Below are 23,526 nucleotides of genomic sequence, written 5' to 3'. Positions count from 1 at the left end.
TTGACCACTGCAGTTCAGCACACACAGGCAGGTCAGCGCACAGTTAAACTCTGTTGCAATGTGAGAGAACTTCAGAATACAAACTGTGTAGATTTGAAGAATATATTATCAGCCCAGCTTCATGACATTCAATCAACTTAACTTGTGTTTGAAAGCAATCAATTGCCTGGCTACCAAAGCAGATGACAGACAGTTCAGGTGCATGTGTATTGCGGTTTCTTCTAGATGCTGCCTGATCTTACCTCTTATGAAGTCCTTGAGATACTTTCTGACCTGTGACCAGTGTCCCATTCTCAAGCTTTCTCAGGCCTCCCTCTTGTATCTACTGTGCCACTCTTCTTCTCATCCCTTCTTGCTCTTTTCTCTTGTTAATGATAACAATTCATATGTATAACAGCTCACCTTTTACAGCACTTTCAAGTTTACAAAGTACTTTCCTCACAGCATCCAACCAGGAAGCTAGTACAATTACGATACCTGTTTTTGATTTGCTCAATGTCACAGAGCTGAGAAATCAAAGAATCAGAATTCAAACCCAGCGCTTCTGACACAAAGTGATCCCCTCTTTTTTTTTTTTTTTTTTTTGGCTAGGCAGTGGGGTTAAGTGACTTGCCGAGGGTCACACAGCTAGTAAGTGTCAATTGTCTGGTCTGAGACAGGATTTGAACTCAGGTCTTCTATCCACTGTGCCACCTAGCTGACCCTATTTGAGCATGTGACTAGATTGTAAGAATCTGGGCAGTAGCTAGATTTTAAGAATCTCAACCAAGTATATCATACAATTTATTTATTTATTTTTTTGGCTAGGCAATGGGGTTAAGTGACTTGCCCAGGGTCACACAAGCTAGTGAGTATTATGTGTCTGGGGCCAGATTTGAACTCAGGTCCTCCTGACTCCAGGGCCGGTGCTCTATCCACTGCACCACCTAGCTGCCCCTCCATCTTTTCACTCCAATGTTTTTCTCCCATTCCCTGTGTCTTCAAATCCTGGCTCTGGCATTAGCACCTTGAGTCCGGGAACTATTTCTTTTTCCTCAGTACCTAGCACAGTGCCTAACACTTGGTAGGCACTAATGAAATGCTTATCGACTGATTACCACCTTGGAACCTTGTGGAGAGCTGCATAGTAAATATGCTGGACTTGGGGTCAGGAAGACCTGGGTTCAGATCCTGTATCAGATATTTACTAGCTGTTGACCCTGGACAAGTAATTTAACCCCTCTCTGACTCAGTATCCTCATCCAAAAAATGATGACCTTAAGGCCTCTTCTAGCCCAGATCTATGAACCTTTAAGTCCTGTAGACTCCCAGAACCTCCAGTTTCTCCTCTGTAAATTGAGGGGACTAGAGTTGATGATCTCCAAATCTGTGACCACTAAAGCATGGTGCTTACCCATTCTACTGATCATTCTGCAAGTATTTATTAAGCACCTACTACATGCCAGATGCTGTGCTAGTTACTGGGGCATCAGTCATCTATCAGTGATTTAGAATGTGTGTTAATGATGAATATTCCTTTTGACAGAATTTTTCACAGAAAAAAAATGCTAAAGCACTCTAACAAATAATTTGCAATCAGAGCTAGAATATTTTGAACTCCCAAATTCCAATAATAATTCTAATTTTTTTTATGTGTTTGGACCTCTCTGTCTTAGCTTCTGGAGTAGTGCTGTTAAATTGCAAACTCTTAAACAGCCATGAAAGGAGTTGGGCCCAGTGACCTCTAGGGTTCCTTCCAATTCTTTATCTGTGACCTTGTCATTATTGTATTTTGTGACAAGATGAAAATAACATCATCATCATTATTATTATTTGAAAAATGTTAAGATATTTCATTTTCAAAATCCATTACAGTTTTATGTAGTCATCCTCCCTCTGAAAAAAAAAAATCCCACTTAGCATTAACCTCCATTTTGCAAGTAGTGAAACAGAATCAGAGCAGACTAGTGGCTTCATCCAAGTTGTAACAGAGCCAGTGGTTAAAAAAAAAAAAAAGTATCTGCTTTGGAGATCTCCATCTGCTGTCTAGACCATGGAATCATGCTATCAGGCATAAGCACTAAGCCATTGCTCAGTGATCAGTATGTAAGGCAATACTGAGAGATGAAAGCATCAATCACAATTGTTTTGACTACGAATGGAAATTTTGATAGAACCTGCGAATCTGACCCAGTTTTCCTTCTTTGCTGCTGTGAACAGAATTCCTTGACAAGAAGTGCACCACTTCCAAACGACTCCCAGGCACGCAGTGGAGCGCGATTTCATACTTCCTATGACAAAAGATACATCATCAAAACGATCACAAGTGAAGATGTGGCTGAAATGCATAACATCCTCAAGAAATACCACCAGGTAATTTTCCCTTTCCCTATCTTTATGTGGAAATCTGAGAGTGGTTATAAATGATGGCTAACTATTATTAAAGCTGAAAGCTTAACTATATATAAATATATGTAGCCAGAAAATGATTGTGTAAGGACAGATGTAGCATATAAATCTCCTTTCATCAGAAAGTGAATAGGTTTCTTAAGATTGATGTTAACTTGCCCCTATTACTGGCATCTAATATGTGGGATTAAACTTATACCATAAAAAGGTAGTGTTTTATATTTATGTAACAGCCTTCAACAGAGTGTTGTACTTTTCAGATGTCGATAAAACTTTAACAGTTTTACAGTCACCACTACTTACCAACCCAAGGGCTTCTGAATCATTAAGGGAGCTTCTGCCAATGCTCTGTCCCTTTCATTTTCATTGGAATGTCCTCCCAATGTGTCATACATTCCTCAGTTCTTGTCCTCAGGGTGAAATGATCATCCTGAGCTTACATCATTCCAGCTTCAGACTCAGAAAATGCTCACAAAGGTTAATTACTATTGCCAGAAGTTGAGTTGGCATTTAAGTTTTTTTCTACTTATTCCCCAGATCTTATCTCCTCTATCCTCTCAATTTTCTCCTATCCCTAATCCACACAAAGTATAACTTGTTTTCCACTGGAGAGGTTTTTGGGGTAGGGAAAGTAAACCTGGGCATCACATTCTGCTTCCTGTCCCTTTGAATTTCCAGTGTCCCCTTCCTATCCCTCAGTGACTTCTCTCTGAAAGAACCTAGGAATGAAGCTACATGCATCAATGCAAGAGCCCTCATCTCCGCTTCTTTGGACACAAACGAAATATGGTAGATTACACAAAAGCATTGAACGGGAGCTAGAAGATGGAATGTCACTTACCAGGCCCTGATTTGAAAAGTGTCAATCTTTTACAAATAAAACACTTAACACCCTTCAAATAAAACATGGCTTGAGGCTCAAACATCAACATCTTGTTGACACTTTGAGTTCAAAACCTTTTCTCCTTGTGATTTTCATGGTACTGTAGATTTCCCTAGTTCATGACATCTCTAGATTAGAAGGAAATAACTAAGTGTTTGATCTAAAAGGTTTTCTCTTAAAGCTTAAGGCTTTTCTCTTAAAATTCCTGTAAATTCTAGTGACTAGGGCTTTATCTGTACAATGTCAAAACAGTAGTTGAAGAGGGAAAATTTGGGTCAGTCATTCAGTTTTGCCCACAGCCTTTTTGGTGACTTTTCCCTCTGAATTGATTGGGGTTTTTTTTCCTACTTAATTGAATGAATCCCCTGAATGTTTTGGTGTCATGTAAACACAAGCTTCATTACGGGGCACTAAAAGCAGTGTCAATAAGAACTTGAAAGCCTGTTTTTGAGGGCAAGTCACAGTGTGCATGATCAACAGTTGACTATGCTTTGAAACTGTTTAAAAAAATTATCATATAAACTTTATGAAGTTTAAATCTTAAATGTGCCCTTCCTTTCAGAGTTTTCAAATTGACAAGACTCTTCAATAACAATAAAAATCTTTTCTTTTCCTAAGTTATTGGTCTGGGAAGTAAATAATGTTTTGGCTATCCTTTGAATCTAGGAAGTAGAAATTTCTTCTGAAAACATTAGTACACCACTCTTTAAAGATATGCCTTTAATAAGAATACAACATGATACAACACAGTAAACATTTATTAGGGGTCTACTCTTGGGCAAGTACTGCAGCGATACAAAGACAAAAACACACAAGAGTCCCTGCCGTCACGGAGCTTATATTCTCCTGAAGGGATGCAATATTCATAAATAAACACATTAAGGGAGAAAAGACCTAGACCTTGTTATAAAGAACTCCTTATAAGGATACTTAGTCCACCAAAGCAAATCCATCGCCATTCTGTAACTTAAAATCCTAGAGAATTTCCTGGGGCACTGAGACATAAAATAATTTGTCTAGGTTACAAGTTTGTGTCTGGGATGAGACCAGAACCCAGGCCTTCCTGACTGAGGCCAGTTCTCCATCTAGTATGCCATGCTGCCTCTCCCAGACACCCCAATGAATCCATTAACATGGAGACTCCCTCCACTTGTGGAGAATGCGCATGTCTTTTCATCCTTTGAGACTATTGTGTGTTTCAGATTTGCTTCACAGAGCAACCAAATTGCTGGAAGCCTTTTTCTAGATCTCTTACATTTCCTACTTATCAGTACAGCATTCTGATTGTCCTTCTGTTCTCCCAGACTCTCACCTATGACTAATCTTCATCCTTTTCCAATCATGTTTCCTCAATGATATCCCATACATCACTCCTTGTGGGCAAGTCATTCCTGGGAGCTGATTAGTCAGCTTGTGCTCACCAGTCGTCTCTTCATTGCCCTTTGACTGACATACAACTTAGATTGCTCATTTGATCATGAAGCTTCAGAATTCACAGCCATATGGCATCACCAGGAGAATATTTAGTTTGAAAAGATGAATTTCTGTGACAGGTCACAGCCCAAATTTATTAAAAGTATTGTGTAATTTCCCAAATGCAATCCAATTTTAGTTAGCCCTTGTAGCAAATACTGTTTCGTGAGTTTCCATGAGTCTTCCTGGGGGACACCAGGCCCAGTGGGAGCCTCCCTCCATCTTCAGCCAAAGTGGAAAATGCCTCTCTAAGGTACAAGGCAACTTTGAGGCCATCACTCTCTCATTTTGCAAGTGAGATATCTGAGGACCCAGGGGGATGGACAGGAGACATAACACTTGAGAAGGGAAGAAGGAAGGCCCAGTAGACCTAGGAGGAACTAATGAATGGGAGTAGACAGCATTTAAGTTGAACTGGGCCAGGAAGAAGGAGGAATCCAAGAGGAGTCTAACAGACCCATAGGATGACTTCTGAATTCCCTTATAACTTTCTTTCTGCTGTTCAGTTCTAGGCTCAACTTATTGTCCATCTGCAGGGGACATCCCAGATATGTGTACCTATTTTTATGTCATAGCCAAGACAATATCTTTTCATCCATTTACCCTTTGGATTGTTAGGATGATCTCTTTTGAATGATCATAGATTTCATTAAAGATCTCAACTGACAGTCCCTCACTCTCACGACATGACCATCCTGGGGTTTGATGTAATCAATACAACATCCTTCCCATCAATAGGCAATCCTTTGTCATTTTAGACCCTACCTGAGAGTTAGACACAGCACGGTAGAGTGGAAAAATCTCCACTTAAAAAACGAAGGATCCTGCCTCTGATCGTTGTTATCTGTGTGACTTTACTCAAGTCACTTAACTTCTGGGTGTCAGCATTCTCCTCTGTAAAATGAGGGGGTTGTGCTGGATGGCTTCTGAAGTCCCTTACAGCTCTCTGTCTTTAATCTGTAAGCCATGGGGAAGCAGATCCCTTAGTAGGAGATATTCTCAGGGAAAGTGGTGGATGCCTCTGGAAAGCACCTATCTCCTTGTTTGAGTCCTTGCTTAGTAAGAATAATTAATCACTGAAAAAAAATTATGTATGATCACATTTACCAAGGAATCGTGTTTGATCCTAATATTTGCATGACAGATTTCTTGTTGAAGGAGAGCCTTTACAGCTGGCTTTTGGCCTAATGTAGTGCTGAACATCTGTAATCACTGCTCCCGGGGAGGCTAAGGCAGCTAGATCCCTGGAGCTTGGTAGTTCTGAGTTGCTGTGAGCTAAGCCAATCAGTCAGGTGTCTGAACCAAGTTCAGCAGTAATATTGTGAGCCCCTGGGATTGGATGGTTATCAGGCTGCCTGAAAGATGTTAAATTGCCCAGGTTGGAAACAGAGCAGGTCAAAGCTCCCATGATGATCAATAGTAGGATTAGTACTATGAGTGGCCATTGTACTTCTAGCCTGGGTGATTCTCAAAAAAGAAAAAGTGAAATAAAATAAGATAAAATTGGCCTGAACTACAGAGCCCTTTTTAAAAAAATAAAATCAAAACCCGATAAATACAGCAAGATCTTGCAATCACTGCCACTTTCAGCATTTATGTTAACTTTATTTAAAAAAAATTTAGACAATAAATTTCTTTTTAAAAAATATTTCTATTTACTTCATTAAATATTTCCCTATTACATGTAAAATTTTTTAACAATCATTTTTTATACTTTTGAATTCCAGATTCCCTCCCTTCTGCTCCTTACCTCTCCTTGAGAAGGCAAACACTTTGATTTCAGTTATATATATGAGGTCATGCAAAATTAGCATTTGTTGTAATTATTAGCAATGTTGTAAAAGAAAACACAAACAAAATAAAATAATAAGAATAAAGTTTTTAAAAAGTATGCTTCAGTCTGCATTCAGAGTTCATCAGTTCTCCTTCTGGAAATGAATAGCATTTTTCATCCTGGGTCCTTTGGAATTGTCTTGGATCATTATCTTGATCAGAAGTCTTTCGCAGTTGATCATCTTTCTGGTATTGCTGTTATTATGTACAATGTTCTCCTGGTTCTATTCACTTCAATTTGCATGGATTCATATAAGTCTTCCCAGGTTTTTCTGAAACCATGCTGCTCATCACTGCTTCTAACACAATAGTATTCCATCATAATCATATACAACAACTTGTTTAGTCATTCCCCAATTGATGAGCATTCCCTCTATTTACAATTCATTGCCACCACAAAGAGAGCTGCTATAAATGTTTTTGTGTACATAGATCCTTTCCCCTTTTCTTTGATCTCTTTGGGATAGAGACCTAGTAGTGGTATTGCTAGGTCAAAGAATATGAAGGGTGTGAACAGTTTTCTAGCCCATTGGGCATAGTTTAAAATTGTGCTCTAGAATGGTTGAACTGGTTCATGACTCTATCAACAATGCATTAGTGTCCCAATTTTTCCACATTAGTCATTTTCTTTTTTTGTCATGTTAGCCAATCTGTTAGGTGTGAGGTAGTATCTCAGAGTTGTTTTAATTAGCATTTCTCTCATCGGTAGGGATTTAGAGCATTTTCTCAGATAGCTATTGACGGCTTTGATTTCTTCTGAAAACTGCCTGTTCATGTCCTTTGATCATTTATCAACTGGGGAATGGCTCTTATTTTCATAAATTTGGCTCAATTCTCTATATATTGAGAAATTAGACCTTTATCTGAGAAACTTGTTGCAAAATTTTTTCCCCAGTTTCTTATTTTCCTTCTATTTTTGACTACATTAGTTTTGTTTGTGCAAAAGCTTTTAAATTTCATGTAATCATAATTATCTGTTTTACTTCCTGTAGTCTCCTCTATTTTTTGTTTGGTCATAAACTCTTCCCTTATCCATAGATCTGACAGGTACATTTTTCCATACTCTTTTAATTTACTTGTGATATTACTCTTTATGTCTAAATCATTTATCCATTTTGACCTTATCTTGGTATACAGTGTGAGAGACCAGCCATGGTACTGTCTGTGAAAAATTGCTTGCCAAAGCATTCTTGTTTCCTTGTTGTATTTTCATCAAAAATGTCCTCAATACTCACATAGATCATTCTCAAATTTTATAAAGGTGAGGAGGTAGACATGAGTAGTTTTTTTATATTCTCTTGGTCACTTTTCTTGCACATTAATAGCACCCATGATTTCTTTTTTATTATTTGAGTATTTTCCCCTATCTCAAATATTTTATATTTTTCTTTGTTTCATGAAAAGCAGGGAGATCTTATCCTGGAGTCTGAGTTTTAGGTTGTTTTTTTGTTTTTTTTTTTTGGTAACTGGATTTCAGTGTAGTTGGTTTCTTTTTTATCCTATTTATTTTATTTTATTTCATTCTTTAAAAACATTATTCTGAAAAGGGGTCCTGAGGCTTCACTCAGATTGCCAAAGGAGATCATGATACAAAAAAAGGTTACGAACCCCTGACATAAAGCAATCTCTTAGGGCTTTAACGATTTTGTTGATCCAGCACGGTTTTTCTCAGCACGTACTTGGTCTCCTCCAGCTGTTCATCTTAATTTTATCTTCCTAAGCTTCAATTTTACTTCTTTTCACATAGCACATCAAGGACTCCTTGTTAGGGTTCAAATGTTGCTACTGATAAAAGAAAAGTTGTACTAGAAATGCTGGTAGATGTATTCGATTTTACATCTTTCCCTGTAGCCACCTTAGCATTGAAATTACTAAGCACAGTATATTTTGACTTGGTTTTGAATACATTGCTAGGTTCTTTGTAGGATTCCTCTTCATCTTCTACAACAGATATTGGCATATAAACTACAGTTCTCTCCATAGTGGTCTTTTTGCTTGTGTTCAATAAAATCAAGTCTCAATAAGCAGTCTGGCTTAGGGGATAGAGAACCAGCTTTGGAGCCAGGAAGATTTGGGTGCAAGTTCCTTTCTGACTCCTTTTGACCACTTTGGGCAAATGTGAGATGCACAAATTTAGAGACATCTCTCCTCCAAATGTTCGTATGGACTATTTGTGCCTGACCTGTGGTAGAATCTTCCAAGCTCATGTTGGTCTGATCAGCCACAATCAGACACCCTGTACCTTGACCCCAATATAGTGATGTTATTTTAGACTTCTTTGAGCATGAAGGACAAGAACATAACCACCAAACGTTGGGCAAAACGTATGTAACCCTCCAGTGCTGTAAGCCTAGGTGGTCAAATTTAAATAGAAATGGGGGCCATTAATCTGTACATAAAGATCGCAGTAGGCTGTATGTTGACTTAGTTTTCAAATACAATATATCTGTGTTTTATTGTATTTAGCTATTTTGTAAAATATTTTCTAATTACTGTTATGGACCCTCTGATCAAGGCAACTTTAGGACTGTTAAGTTGTAGAAAAGTGTTGCCCTGCATTGGTACAGGAAGTTTCCTTACCAGAGAATTCCCCATATCAATAAAATCACAGGTCTAGGCTCTGTCAACAGGAGCACTATAAGACACAATGATGGTGTCCCATGAAATATTACATCTTGTTTTCTTTGGGTGCCTGATGAAAACAATTCTGCCCACTTCCTTGTTTTGCTCCCTGAGGAGAACCACTAAGTTTTCCTTCCATTTAATGGCACTCTCCTTTTGTCTTCTGGGTCTGTTACAAGTATTAATGTAGTTCAGGTCTTCCAGTAATGTAACAATTCACTGGTAATTATATAAAAAGACCTCACACTTACATTATCTAGAGTTAAATATATCCATAGACTAAAAACTTGAATTCTTGGTAACCTGTGAACCTTTTTCAACCATTCGATCACCATCACTATGAAACACCAAAGAGCATATGGGACTGTGGAACATTTTGTGTTTTTGTTTGTTTGTTTCATAAGTTTCCTGAGAGACAATGGGGCATAGTGGTCTGAGAGTGGGTCTTAGAGTTAGCAAGACCTGGGTTCAAGCACTACCTCGGACACATACTAGCTGCATGTCCCATGGCTTACCATCCAGTGTTCAAGGCAGCTCTCTAAAACCATGAGTTGCAGAGGTATCACCCTACTTTGGTAGAGGGAGTTTCCTCATCGGAGAATTCCTATGCCAGTGAAATCATAGATCTATCACTATCTCTGGCATCACTATCATGCCATGGCCAAAGAAGTCATCACCTAGTCACCAAAGTTTTGAAAATGTGCCTCTCTGTTCTAAGCCTTAGCAAAAAGATCACCATGCAGACAATTGCATTTTCTATGCCAGCAGGTGTTTCAGAGGCTAAGGAGGTAGAGAAATTCTATAAAGAATTCAGCAACACCCTTTCAAATTAAATCACTATATGAGGATGATTGAATACTTAGGGATATTGATGCTAAGGTGATCATAGAGAGGAAAATGAAAAATATGTTGGACAATATTGTTCAGGAGTAAGAAATGAGAGAGACCAGAAATCTTAGCGCTACGTATCAAAAGTATTTTCTTCATATGTAAAGAATTGGATTGACTGTGGATCAAAATTGAGAGAATGCCAATGGGCAGCCTGTGTGCTTCTCTGGAATTCACACAATGCCAAGAAGGAAGCCCTCAACATGTTGGGTGGCCCCCTATGAAGAATTTATAAGAGGAAAAGAAGAGTCACATAGAATAAGATGTGGGTGGGTTGTGATTATCATCATTGGATTGATGATATTACAGAACCATAGAAGAGTGTGTGTGTGTGTATGTGTGTGACTGTCTTCATGTGCACAGATATGTGTATATATGTATGTGTATATGTATGTATATATATCTATGTGTATGTGTGTGTATGTGTACATATATATGTATATGTATGTGAATGTATATATATATATAGTTTGTTGGTTTGTTTATTTGTTTGTTTAAAACTGCACTAAGATTATCAGAATACCCTATGTTCTCCTTCTCTCTATAGAAGAGAGATTCTTAACCTTTTTCTGTTGCGTACCCCTTTGGCAGTCTGTTGAAGCCTATGAACCCCTTCTCAGAATAATATCCTTAAATACATAAAAGAAAATACATGGAATTACGAAGGAAATCAATTATATTTAAGTATAGTTACAAAAATATTTTTAAAGATCAAGTTCACAGGCCCCCAGGCTAAGAACTCCCAATCTAAGAAAAATGTTTTTGAGAACTTCTGCTCTAGAATTGTTGGCTAAAGGAACATTTTGACCACTCTTTGAAGCCTGATCATTGGCGGCTTCCTTTGTAATTTACTTTGTCAAAGGATGTAAGGACAGCCTGGCACCAGAAAGAGAACCAGAAAGACCTGGATTTAGGTCTCTGCTGTACTAGTCATATGGCTTTAGGCAAGTCACTTAACCTATCCATGCTCTAAGCAACCTTATAAGGCTATACATTTCAGAAAAGTTACTGACCTACCTTGGTAGAGAATATTTCTTAACAAGAACACTTTACACCAATGAAATCACAGGTCTTACCTCTATTTTTACCATAGAGGTCTTCCCACAAAGTGTAGTGAAGTAACAAATTGAAATTTATAAAATGGAAGGTGAGTTTATACTGAGCCTTATTCTGTTGTCAAATCCTCCAGTCACCTTTTTAGAATGGACAACAGATCAACTGCTTATGTCAAAAAGGTCTTTGATATAGGAAGTATCCCAAAAGTCTTAGTGCAACATGAAACTTTAATAACTTATAAACTGTCTAATAGCTACTAAAGCTTACAGCTACACTAAGACTTTTGGAACACCATGCATAGTAGAGGGAATTAGCACAACCAGCAGTGCTGAATGCACTTTAAAACCTCCCTATTCAGGACCTGAAGAGTCTCTGGACCTAGATACAGATGTGTTGTGGGTTCAGAGATTCAACAGGCTCACCCTGAGGCAGGTAAACAGTACGGGCTTCATAACAAGTAATATGAGGAAGTCAGACAGGCATTTGGCATCAGGGAGGTCAGGTAATGGAAGACAGGTGGACAGCTTGGTGAGAGGGAGCCAGGCAGAAAGCAACAGATGGAGAGCTGACAGCAGGTAGTAAGGATTTAGTTACAAGGACTGGGCAGGGAACCAAGGCAAGGGCTTGGACACAGAAAACAGGACTGGGACTGCATTACAGGGCAGGTGTATGGTCACAAGAAACAAGGTAAGACATGGATGACTAGAACTATGGTATAACCTAAGAGTCAAACCAGCAGCAAAATGGACTTGTTCCTTATATCATCACACTTCCCTTGCCTGGGAGATAGGTATATCCCAGAGCCTGAGCTGGACAGGAGGTAAAGGAGGCATATGAGTGAGGCACCATGGAAAAATGGAAGCAACACAGGATTAGGAGTAAGAAGACCTGTGTTCCAGTTCTGACTCAGCAAACGCTACAAGCCTTGCGAATTTAGACTAATCACAGCTTTTTGGAGTATAGAGAGTGCTAGACTTGGAGTCCAGAGGGACCTGGAGTTTGCATTCTTACACCAATACTTACTTGCTCTGTGATCATGGTTTGATTACTCTCTTGGTTTGATTCCTCATCTGTAAAATGGGGATAACATACCAGTTCTACTGGTTGAGCTGTTGAGAATCTAGTGAGATAAAATATATGTTTTATAAACTTCCAAGACCTATGTAAATGTCATCTGTTATTCTAATTCTTATTTTTTTTAACTATTTTATGTAAAATGAGAGGTTTGAGATTAGATCATCTTTAAGGACTTTTCCAACTCTTAAGTTCTAGGATTCTATAAATGACCGTAGTTCTGGGCACTGGAGGGATTCCAGTCAAGTTGGTCCTTCACAGAAGGAAAAGAAAAAGTAGAAAAACAAACCCAGAAAACATTACCTGGAAAAAAAGATTTGGAAGCACGACCGACAAAAGTGACAGATCTGAAGGAATGAACAAGGAAAGACTGTTTAAGAATAATTGGGCTTCCAAAATATAGCGAAGAAGAAAAGACCCTGACTGCTATATTTCAGGAAATAGCAAGAAAAAAAAAATTCCAGTTATATTGAAAATGAGAAACAAAGTACAATTGACCAAATTCACTGAATGTCAAAAGGAGTGAACTTCAACTCACTCGGACAAATCATTGTCAAAACTGTAATGACAAGGAAATTAATTTCTCACCACTATAGATAATGGTCCTAATCTCCCCCAGTCTCTAGTATGTCACCACCAAATGTCTATTGAACATCTCCACCTCGTTGTTCCATTGGCATCCCAAGTTCAACATATTCAAAATAAAACTCATTCTCTTCCACTCTAAATCTGTTGTCCCTTCTTCAGTCTTCCCTATTACTTTTGAGGTCATCACCATTCTTCAACCTCAGTCATCCTTGACAACTCTGTGGTTGTTGTGTCCAACTCTTTGTGACCCCATTTCAGATTTTCTTGGCAAAGATATTGGAATGGTTTGCTGTTTCCTTCTCTGGCTCATTTTATAGATGAGGAACTGAGGCAGTTAGGTGACTTAAGTGACTTGCCTGGGGTCACACAACTAGTAAGTGTTGGAGGCCAGATTTGAACTCTGACACCAGAGCTGGCACTCTATCCACTGTACTCCTTAGCTGCCCATGACAACTCTACCACTTCTGAACTTGAGAAAATCACTTAACCTCTCTGGGCCTCAGCTTTCTCAGCTATAAAATGATCAGATTAAAATCGGTTACCTCTAAGGTCCCTTCCAGTTCAGAACCTATGATCTTATAAGTCTATGACTATACTCAATCACTTGTGCATGCCCAGAATGCATTCCTTTCTTATCTTCACCTTTCAAAATCCTTATAGTTCTTTAAAGTTCAGCTGGATGAACACCTTGGTTCCTTCCCCCATGACTTGTGCACACTCTCACACACACACATACACACATACACCTACTTGTTAATGCTCTCTACCTTTCCTTGTATTTATCTGTATATATGCACACACCACCCCTTGTACTTCACACACACATACACAACATACACATACACTTCAAGTTTCTGAAGGGCAGAAACTGTCTAGTTTTGGTCTTCACATCCACATAGTCTAGCACCATGCCTCCAATATAGTTAGTGTCTAACAGATGTTCCCTGAATTGAATTACAAGCAGCCAAGAACAAAGGCATCACTGTCAGAAAATGGATTCCAGTTTCACAAGATTTTTCTACAAACACAAGAAAGGGAAGAAGAAGCTGGAATGTGGTATAGTGGAAAGAACATTGCTAACTGGGAACAGTTTTTTGCATTAATTCCTTAACTATTTCCAATTTTTTTTTAAAGAATCCCTCTGAAGGATCCTGTCTCTTTCACACTTAAACATATACTTTCTATGGAATTTTTCCATAGCTCAACATAACACTATTATTTTCTTTACCAGCCCATCCTAGAACATCGTTATGCTGTTATTCTTGCTATTATTTATTATTATTATAAAATCTTATGTTGATATATAATATATAAGCTTATAAATAATAATAATAACTTATATGTAGCAATTTAGGTTTATAAAATACTTTCTGTACTTTTTTTTGCGACAACCCTGGAAGTTAGGTATTTCAAGTATTATTATCACTGTTTTAAATATGAAGAAACTGAAGCTTACAGGTTAAATTATTTGCCCATGGTCATGCAGCTAGTAGGCAGGATCCTGACAAAGGCGAATTTGACCTCAAGTCTTTCTGACTCAGTCTGGTACTTTATCTACTACACCAGAGGTGTCAAATAGCCCACAAACCCCCCCACCCCCAACCCAAGTATGGCCTGAACCAGACGTTCGGTTTGGTAGGCAGCCTAATATTGCCTCTTCTCTCACACACTTTCCTTTGAAGTCTCCCAAACACTCAGCTAGCTCTGTCAATGTGTGCATCAACCTCATCTTCTATGTGTACATCCTTAGAAAGTATACTGCCAAAGTCAGTGAACTTATCCATATCAATCTCTATTTCTGCATCTGCTGAAACCAGTGGTTCCACATATGGATGGTGTAGTACTGCCTGATGGAGAACCTGTGTTTTCTTGGTGTTAACTATTAGGCAGCAGAGAATTGATCCATACTTTGTTGCTGCATTGAGTGCACAGTCATCTGTGAACAAAATATCATGCATCAACTCTCCCTCCACTTTAGTCTTGGCTTGTAGTCTTTTCAAGCTAAATAATTTACTGTCAGTTCAGTAGCTGACCTTCATGCCATTTTTGTCCTTGCTGAAGGCGTCTAACAACATTGCTGAAAACACCATGCTAAAAATTTAGTATGGGAGCAAGCACACAGCCTTGCTTCACTCCATTGGTGACGAGGAAAACTCAAGAGCACTGTCCATTTTCCAGAACCTGGGCAAGAATGCTGTCATGAAACTTAAAGGCTTATGTTGGCTACTTGGCAAGCTACCAATGTCAGTCCTCCTCATTGGTGCAGAGAGAGCTGATTTTTGAAGGGTTCCCCTACAGCCTTTTCTCCGAACCATCAGGAGTGCTCTGCAGAGTGGAAAAGAGCTTTTTAAACCAAATCAGTAAAGCGCTGTCACTCTTGATCATGCTACAGACATGGGAGGGGAATAGCCTAGTTGTTATACTGTTTTCTTCCTTAATAATTCTTACAGAATCATGGGAGGTATCCCAATGTAAGGATTAGAGGACCAGCCTTGCAGTTAGTAAGATCTGTGTCCAAGTCCTACCTCAGACATGTCCTAGCTATGTGATTCCATATGACCAAATCATTTAACCTTTAATAGATTAGAATGCTGGGCCAGGAAGACCCAAGATCAAATCCGACTGCAGATGCTTACTAGTTGTGTGATCCTGGACAAGTCACTTAACTTCTGTCTGCCTCAGCTTCCCCAGCTATGAAAGGTGGATAATATTAGCAACCACCTCCCAGGATTGTTGTAAGGATCAAATGAAATGATATTTGTCAAGTTCTTAGCACAGTACCTGGTACACAGCAGGCACTTAATAAATGATTTTTTCTTTCCTTTCATTGCCCTCAGGCAACCCTCCAATACTGTTAGTTATAGGACAGTACCAATCTGCATTGGTTGTGGGACTTTCCACACTGGGAGTTCCCCATGGAGGATATTACAGATGTATCCCCCCCCAAAGAAAAATACAAAGCCCCATGAGCCTCTCCCACTCTTAGAAGACATTGTAGCTCTTTGTTAATCTATTTATGTGGCTGATGCAATATTATCAAGGTAAAGATAGATACAATTTAATTAAAAGTATTTCCTTAGACTTTTTAAGATTCTATTAGAAATAAGAATCTGTGCACACCATAGAACAGTAGAACTCCATTTTATATTTTAATAGTGGAAAAATAAATGCCATTTGCATTTATTAAAAACCTTATTTTAAACCAAGTCAACTCCTTTTTTTTTTAATGAAGATGATGTTTATTTTGCCTTGTCAGAATTTATTTGGCCTTGTAGAATTACTTTAGTCTGTAGTTTCATTTGGAGAATCATAAGCATTTTAGGGCAGTTTGGTGCAGTAGAAAGCCCTCTGAATTGGGAGTCAGAGAACCTGGAGTTCTGATGCCATCTTTGTCACCTTAGACAAATCATTTAACCTACTTGAAGCAGATCAGTGTCTTCATCTGTAAAACAAAAGGCTTGGACTAGATGACTTTTAATATCCCTCCCAGATCTGGACTGATGATCCCATGATTATCCCAGCCCCAGCATTTGTTGATAATTACAGGGAATGTATATCTCAAGCATGATTTCATTAAGCTGAAGGAATAAATTGTTCTATAAATATCAGACTGAGTAAAAGTTGTCTAAGTATGCTAATAACTCTTAATTAGCTTCAGAAATATTCAAGATAACTTAAATATTGAGTGATTTTAGGGCTTATACCAGTGACCCCTATGTATTCTGTAACTCCATTATGCCAAAATACCTCATTGATTAAGCATCAGTAAATCCAATGTGGGTTTGGTAGCTGGGGAGTAGGAAAGGAAAGAAGAGCTGGTCAACGGGGGCAATGAAAAGTTTGCCCTTTTTAATTGGTAGTGGTGGTAATATGTAGAAACAGAGCCAGTGAGTCATTCTAAACACTGAGGGTGATTTAATCTTTTAAAAAATTAAATGAAGCACACATAGGAAGTATTAACTGGATAGAATTTTCCTATAGCCTAAATGGACTAATGACGGGAATAGTAATTGCCTATTAGCCAAAAGCCAGATTCATAATATCACAGAGAACTATTGATATTTCTGTATTTTGGTGTATCATTTAAAGTTGGCCTCAATTTGAAGCTGCATTTGGCTTTGAATCATTGAAAGTCCACATTTCGTTTTGCTTTGCGATAAATAGCAAGTTATAGATTTGTCATGTTGGTCATTTTTGAGTGACTGTGGACTGAAGAGCAAAAGGAAACTGAAGTCTTAAAACATTACAGTTTATCCATTTTAGACAATTACACTTAGCATAATGTCTGGCACATAGTAGCCACTTAATAAATGTTTATTGATGAATTGATTAAACTGTGGCATTGACTCTCCATCCAACCAATTAGTTGCTGCTTTGATGTCCTAACAGGGAAAAACTTCCACCTGAGACCCTTAAAGAAATAAAATCTGTTTTTCTTGACTATGAAATCATAAATGAGTTTTAAAAAGAATAAAATAAATGCAGAAAACATTACTGTTGGGAATTCAGAGATCCAAATCAATTACTACAGACAAACATTAAGGTGCTTTTCCTGGAGAATAGTATAGAAAGAGGCAAATGAGTCAAAGGAAAGGATCCTGGGATTGTCAAGTTGGCAAGCATCATAGAAATCATGCCGTCCGCCTTTCTTGTTTTATAGATGAGGAAGCTGAGACTCTGAAAGGCAAAGTAGCAATTGACAGAATTAGGATTTGAATCCAAGTCTTCTGGCTCCAAATCTAAACACTTTCCCACATGCTACTGTGTGGTGGTCTAGTAAGATGTAAAAACAGATAATATATTGCTGAGATGTGTGATTTATGGAAGCAGTCCAAGGAATTATTTGCAATTTATTTGACTAAAGACATAATAAATGTAGTGAGAATTAAGTAAGGATAAATGCCATTCAAAATAGGAGTTGGGGGTTTCAAAATATGCCTACTCAAAGCCTGCTCAGAGGCTTTAACGTTGAAAGAAAGTGTTAATTCTTGTTGATTAGTGACCCACCACCTGAAAAGCAGGACCACCCATACTAAGTGAAAGCACTTGAATATAGGTCATTCAGAGAACCTGTGGAAGGTAGAAGTAACAAGCAAGCACTGAGCTATGAGTGGAAATGAAAAAAAAAATGTGGTTTTTGAATGGTTCTCCCTCATTAAAAAACAAAAACCAAACCAAAACAAAAAAACCTGTTGTGTATTGTCCATATGCCATGTTTGCTCTCCAAAGAGACTGATTTATCATGGCTGATTTGTGACCCAGAGTTCTGGGCCCTGTTCTCGTCTAGACAATGGACTTTCCTGTGCATTTGGTCCATTTGCTTCCCAGGCTCCTGTGAGACCACCAAGCAGCAATGAACATGATCCAGCCGACTTGTCTGGGGTCCAGGAAGGAGTCTGCTAGACTGCATTCTGTCACTGCACCTGTTAAGTCTTTAAACTGAGATGTTAATAGAGCACTGCTTTGCTTCCAATGCCTGCCATCGTGGAATTCATTTGGAAGGAAGCAGCTGGGGAATGCTTGAGAAGGCCCTGTCCTCACCGCCGACTATAGAGAACTGCTCTGGGGCCAAGTCCGGACGCTAGCCCGAAACGGACGTAATATTTGCACTATTCCTGCAGACCAAAATCCAAGAGGTGACCCAAGGGAATGAATATTGGCCTTTTGTGTGCTGCCATTCAGAAATAAATCTAAGCTAGTGGAAGAAGAAGCTTCCTTAGATTGTGTGTTCAGAAACTACATCAACCATATGTGACTGGATCTGTGATTTATCAGCCTGCTGTGGGAACCTCCTCTCTCCACCTTCTGTGACTTTGTAGATAAAACTAGGGAGCTGTCTAGGCACATAGAGGTTAGGTGACTTACCTAGGGTCACACAGTTAGTATATGTCAGAGGTTAGATTTGAACACAGATCTTTCTGGCTAAATGCCCAGCAGCACTTCTTTCGTTATGCCATGGGCATTTTCATTGGCTGATCCTTAAGCATAAAATGATTGCATCTTCATCTTCCTCTCTGGGCTTAAGTCCCTGCTAAAATTCTACCTTCTACAAGAAGCCTTTCTCAATCCCACCTGCCTTCCCTCTGTTGTTATCTCCTACTTATCCTGTATATACCTTGTTGGTACATAGTTGTTTGCATATGAGACCTTCCATTAAATTATGAGCTCCTTGAGGGCAGGTACTGTCTTTTGCCTTTCTTTGTATCCCTAGCACTTAGCTCGGTATCTGGCACATAGAAGTCACTTTTTTTTTTTGATTGACTGACTATCTCAATCATTTAAAATAAAATTGCCTAGGATATTTTAAAATAATAGATTGTATTGATATAAGTTGTTATAGTTATAATGGAATGACATCATCAGTTTTCTCATCTGTAAAATGGGAGAGCTAATAGATCAGGCTTCTTAACCTGAGATTTGTGAATTTAAAAAAAATATAACTATATTTCATTATATTTGTTTTACTTTGAAATCCAGTTTTATTTTATATACTTAAAAAACATCCTTCTGAGAAGGGATCTGTAAGCTTCACCAGACAGTGGCTCCCAGAAGGGCCTATGACCCAACGAGTTTAAGAACCACTCAACTTCATGATCTCTGAAGTTTCATACAGTTCTAAATGCTGTGACTGTGTGATTTTATGACTCATTTTCTAAACCTCATCCTGTTACATCTGAAACCGTTTTATTCCTACGTTGATTCTTAATTTGACTTCATTACTTCTTTGTTTGTTTAGGTATCTGAAAGAAGGTAGACATCATTTGATCTTACAAGCCATGTAAACCAAAAAGGATTTAATATGTTTAGCTAGACAATTGGATAGGATCCCATGTTTGGTATTAGTGTGACTTGCTGTAAGAAAATCAAGCATATGAAAATTCAAAGTTTTGCCATAAATAAACTGGGGAGTTGTTCTTGACTTTGCAGAAGGGCATTGCAAACCTATTGACATAAACATCTTCAAGACCTCATTGATTGCATGAAGTAAAGTGAGGCATACCTGTATGAGTATATGGGATCAGGATTTACAAGGGTTTGGGCAGGTTTGAGAACTGACAAAAAGCAAGTAGAATGAGTTTAGTAAAGATTCAGGAGACTGTGTAAATGGGACCTGGTGCTCTATAATGCAGCTACAAAAATCCTAAGAGGAACATTGTCTAACAAAGTAACCCAAGTCAGCCAAGGTTATACTGAGATTTACCAAGCAAACACAATGTGTGTGTATGTTTGTGTTTGTGTGGTGACAGCTCAGGAGACAGCAAATGGTAACATTCCCAAGGTATTCAGCACTTCTTAGATCCTGCCTCCGAGGACTATGTTTGTCTCTAGACCCCACAACTGAATTTGATTCAATGAAACAAATATTCTTGTCCAGCAGTGAGAATACAAAAACAGAAACGAAACAATTACCTCGAAAGAAGGAATAAGTTTAGGGGGTGGGGATGATGGACATTTTGGACATATTGAAGTTAAGATCATAAACACCTACTATGTGTCATGTAATGAGAATACAATGGCAAAAGTGAAATAATTCCTTCCCTCAAGGAAATATTATTTTGGGAAGACAACATATGTAGATAAAAAAAAACAAAAGTTATTTGACAGGAAGGAAACTAGCTACTGAGGGGATCAGAAAAGGCCTCATATAGGAGGTGGCACTTGTCCACAGGGTAACTAGATAGGATCATCCAGCAGGCAAGTAATGATGTGAAATAGGAGTTCCAGAGAAGGATTAAAGCTGGAGAGGGAGAGGGAGGGAGAGAGAGACAGACAGACAGACAGACAGACATATAGGTATATGTAGCAGAAATAAATGAACATGTGAAAGACGATGAGATCACTTAGGAAAGAAAGTATAGAGAATAGAAGAAGACCTACATTTTGGAGCTAGAAGGTGAATGATGAATCAGCCAAGGAGACTGAGGACTCTGGACAGGCCAGAGAGATAACAGAGAACCAAAGTCACAGTAGCCAAGGGAGGAGAAAATATTTAGGAGGAAGAGGGTGGTCAACAGGAGCTTCAAAGAAGGATGAGGACTCAGAAAATGACATTGGATAGATCAGTTAAACTTTGGAGAGAGCAATTTCATTAGAGTTGTAGGGTAGAAAACTAGGTGGTAAGGAGTTGAGAAGTGAATTATGCCAAAGAAATGGAAACAAGAAGAGTGCACGACTCTTTCCAGGAACCTGGCAGTGAAACAATAATGATTAGTATTTATTTGAAAGCGTATGAGAAGATGGCTTGAGAAGGGATGTCAGGATTGAGGAGTTTTAGGTCTTTGAGGAGGGACTATATTTGGGAAGGACAAAAGGAAGGACCCATTTACCTTCCTAAACTAGGACCTCAGGTAATTGGGTTAGGATACCCATCCCCCTAATGACTCCTGTCTTCCATGGACCCCGTGCTGTGGTCAAACTGGACTTCTCATTGCTCATAAACATGACTCATGCTCTTCTATCTTAATGTCTTAGCTTCTCCCATTCTTTATACCTAGAACTCCCGCTCATTGCTTGCCCTCATTGAAATCCTTACCAGCTTACATATCAGCTCTGCAAATACCCTCCCTAATCTCCCCAGTCAAAAATTCTTTATCTTCTTGGACCCAGCTATGGCCCTTTCTTTGGCTCATGTGTTTTACTTTGTGTTATAATAATTTGTTTACATGTTTCTGTAATCTCCTTAAAGTGAAGGACTATGTCTTATCTTTGTATCCTCAGTACCTAGTGCAGGGCTTTGCACACCAGGTGCTTAATAAATGTGTGTTGAAAATATTATTGCTGAATATTTCTAAGGCAACATGGGACCTCTTGTGCCCTAATATTCATTTGGCTTCCTGGTGTATATTCTAAAAACTACATTTTCTCTAAGCAATGACTTGATTAATGATACAATGAAAAAGTTGGTCACCATTTATCTGTTTTATGAGCACAAATGTACTTTTGGAGTTTAGAGTTTAGAAGCAAAATTAAATTTAGAGCTAATTACCCAATTTGAATGAATTTTAAATCCCTTTTAGAGACACAATGTTTCTCCTAACCTTTTCTCTCCCCCCAACCCCAATGTTGCCATCACCACTCCCCTGCCCAACCCTTGTCTCATTCCAAAGTAGTACTTTGAATAATTTAACTTTTTACATCTTACAATATAATTTTTTATATGCTGGGGGAGAAGTAATTTAAAGGTAAAAGTCACATAAATTCATCATTTTAGTAGATTTGTTTTATATAAAATTTACCCAGATTTGTCTGGTACTCTAGCATCATTTAAAAGTAGGAAAATGTCTTAAAAATACAATTTCCAGAATGTTTAAAACGAACTAAATCTTTTCAGCATTGCCTAAGTTGACCTTAACTTCACCACACCATTAACAGCAATTTTTCTAACAGGAAAAGGCATCATTCAATAATCATTTCACTGTAGTAAATTTTTCTTTTTTTTTTCTTCCAATGGCAGATATATGTCATCTTTTTTTACTTCCATAAATATTCTGCATTTATTATGACCAGCATGAGGAAAAATCTCAGCCTTTTTTCATATAAATCACATAGGTTTCCATTTTTTCTCCCTCAGGAGGCCAGAGTTATCATATTTAAAGCAACTGGAGGCTCTAGGCATTAGCTGACAATGGTGCTTGGAAGAATGAGTGCCCATGGAGTATATTTTGAAATTTGCATTAAAGGTGTGTGTGTGTGTGTGTGTGTGTGTGTGTGTGTGTGTACACATGAGTGCGCACACATTGTGAAAGTCCCTACCTGGGCCTTAAAGCACAGGCAAAACATTTCCTTGGATAAAGTGGTAACATCTAAGTGGATCTAGTCACATTTGAACCGAATGTATTTAAGCAGCTATATGAAGCTGCCTGACATGTTACAGTGTGTAATGACTTACCTGGTGACTTACATATGACATAGCTCAACTCAGTTTTTTTAAAATATTGTTTTGTTTTAAACTGTGATATATGATCAGTGAGGTTTGAATGTGTTATGTTACTGTTCTCTGAAAAAATAACAGGCTGATTGTTTTTCATGCAATTTTTGGAAGTTTTCTCTATTGTCATCATCCATAACTAATTTTCACTGAATGTCCACACTGTGGGATGTTGTATAGAATGTGCTTAAAAACAGAATTCAGTAAAAAGAATCTTTCTGTGGCATCAGGGAGTTTGGATTCTAACATGAATAACACATTGTTCAGGACATGCTGATTGGAGCTGTTCAACTGGAAATTCGATGTTTTGTTCAAACATGAAATAGCTAACTCTAACATTTGCATTTTTAAGAGTTTTGTGTGTGTGATGAAAGTCTGCAGTTATTATTATTTTAATGGGTTCCCATACATATCTGTGGCCAGTGAATTCTTTATATCTTTAGTGTGGAGATGAGAAACCTTTTTTTTTCAAGTGAGAGACTCTACTAATAGGAAAAAAATAAACAAAGTCCACATCAAGCAAAATTCAATTTATTTTACCCTTTCTTTTGAGGGAAATAGAAAACGTCCTACTTGTCTGCTTTATAAATTTATAAATTAGATTGTTCACAAAATACATCTTACTTCACTACGTCAAGGATGGATGATTTTTGTGTGTGTGTCATTACTTCCTGTGCCCACACAGACTCAAATCATCCATGCTTATTTGAGGAGCCTTGTGAGTTCCTATGACCTAAAAAATGCATCACCTTGTGGCCAACTTTCTGGTGATGTCTCTCTGAATTTGCTAAGT

The 23,526-nt window shown here is 38.2% G+C and overlaps 1 protein-coding gene across 1 annotated transcript in view; it reads left to right on the top strand.

Moving 5' to 3' along the window:
• Window positions 1-23,526, top strand: part of PIP4K2A (phosphatidylinositol-5-phosphate 4-kinase type 2 alpha) — a 204,204-nt gene that overhangs the window by 140,018 nt on the left and 40,660 nt on the right. Inside the window, exon 4 of the mRNA XM_027847829.1 lies at window positions 2,200-2,352. Coding sequence (XP_027703630.1) covers window positions 2,200-2,352 — 153 coding nt within the window. The remainder of the gene's footprint in view (window positions 1-2,199; window positions 2,353-23,526) is intronic.

Source organism: Vombatus ursinus, unplaced genomic scaffold, assembly GCF_900497805.2.
Source record: "Vombatus ursinus unplaced genomic scaffold, bare-nosed wombat genome assembly UNPS02005459.1, whole genome shotgun sequence".
Taxonomy (NCBI): domain Eukaryota; kingdom Metazoa; phylum Chordata; class Mammalia; order Diprotodontia; family Vombatidae; genus Vombatus; species Vombatus ursinus.
Note: the sequence above shows the minus strand (reverse complement) of the source record. Positions and strands in the feature narration are given on the sequence as shown.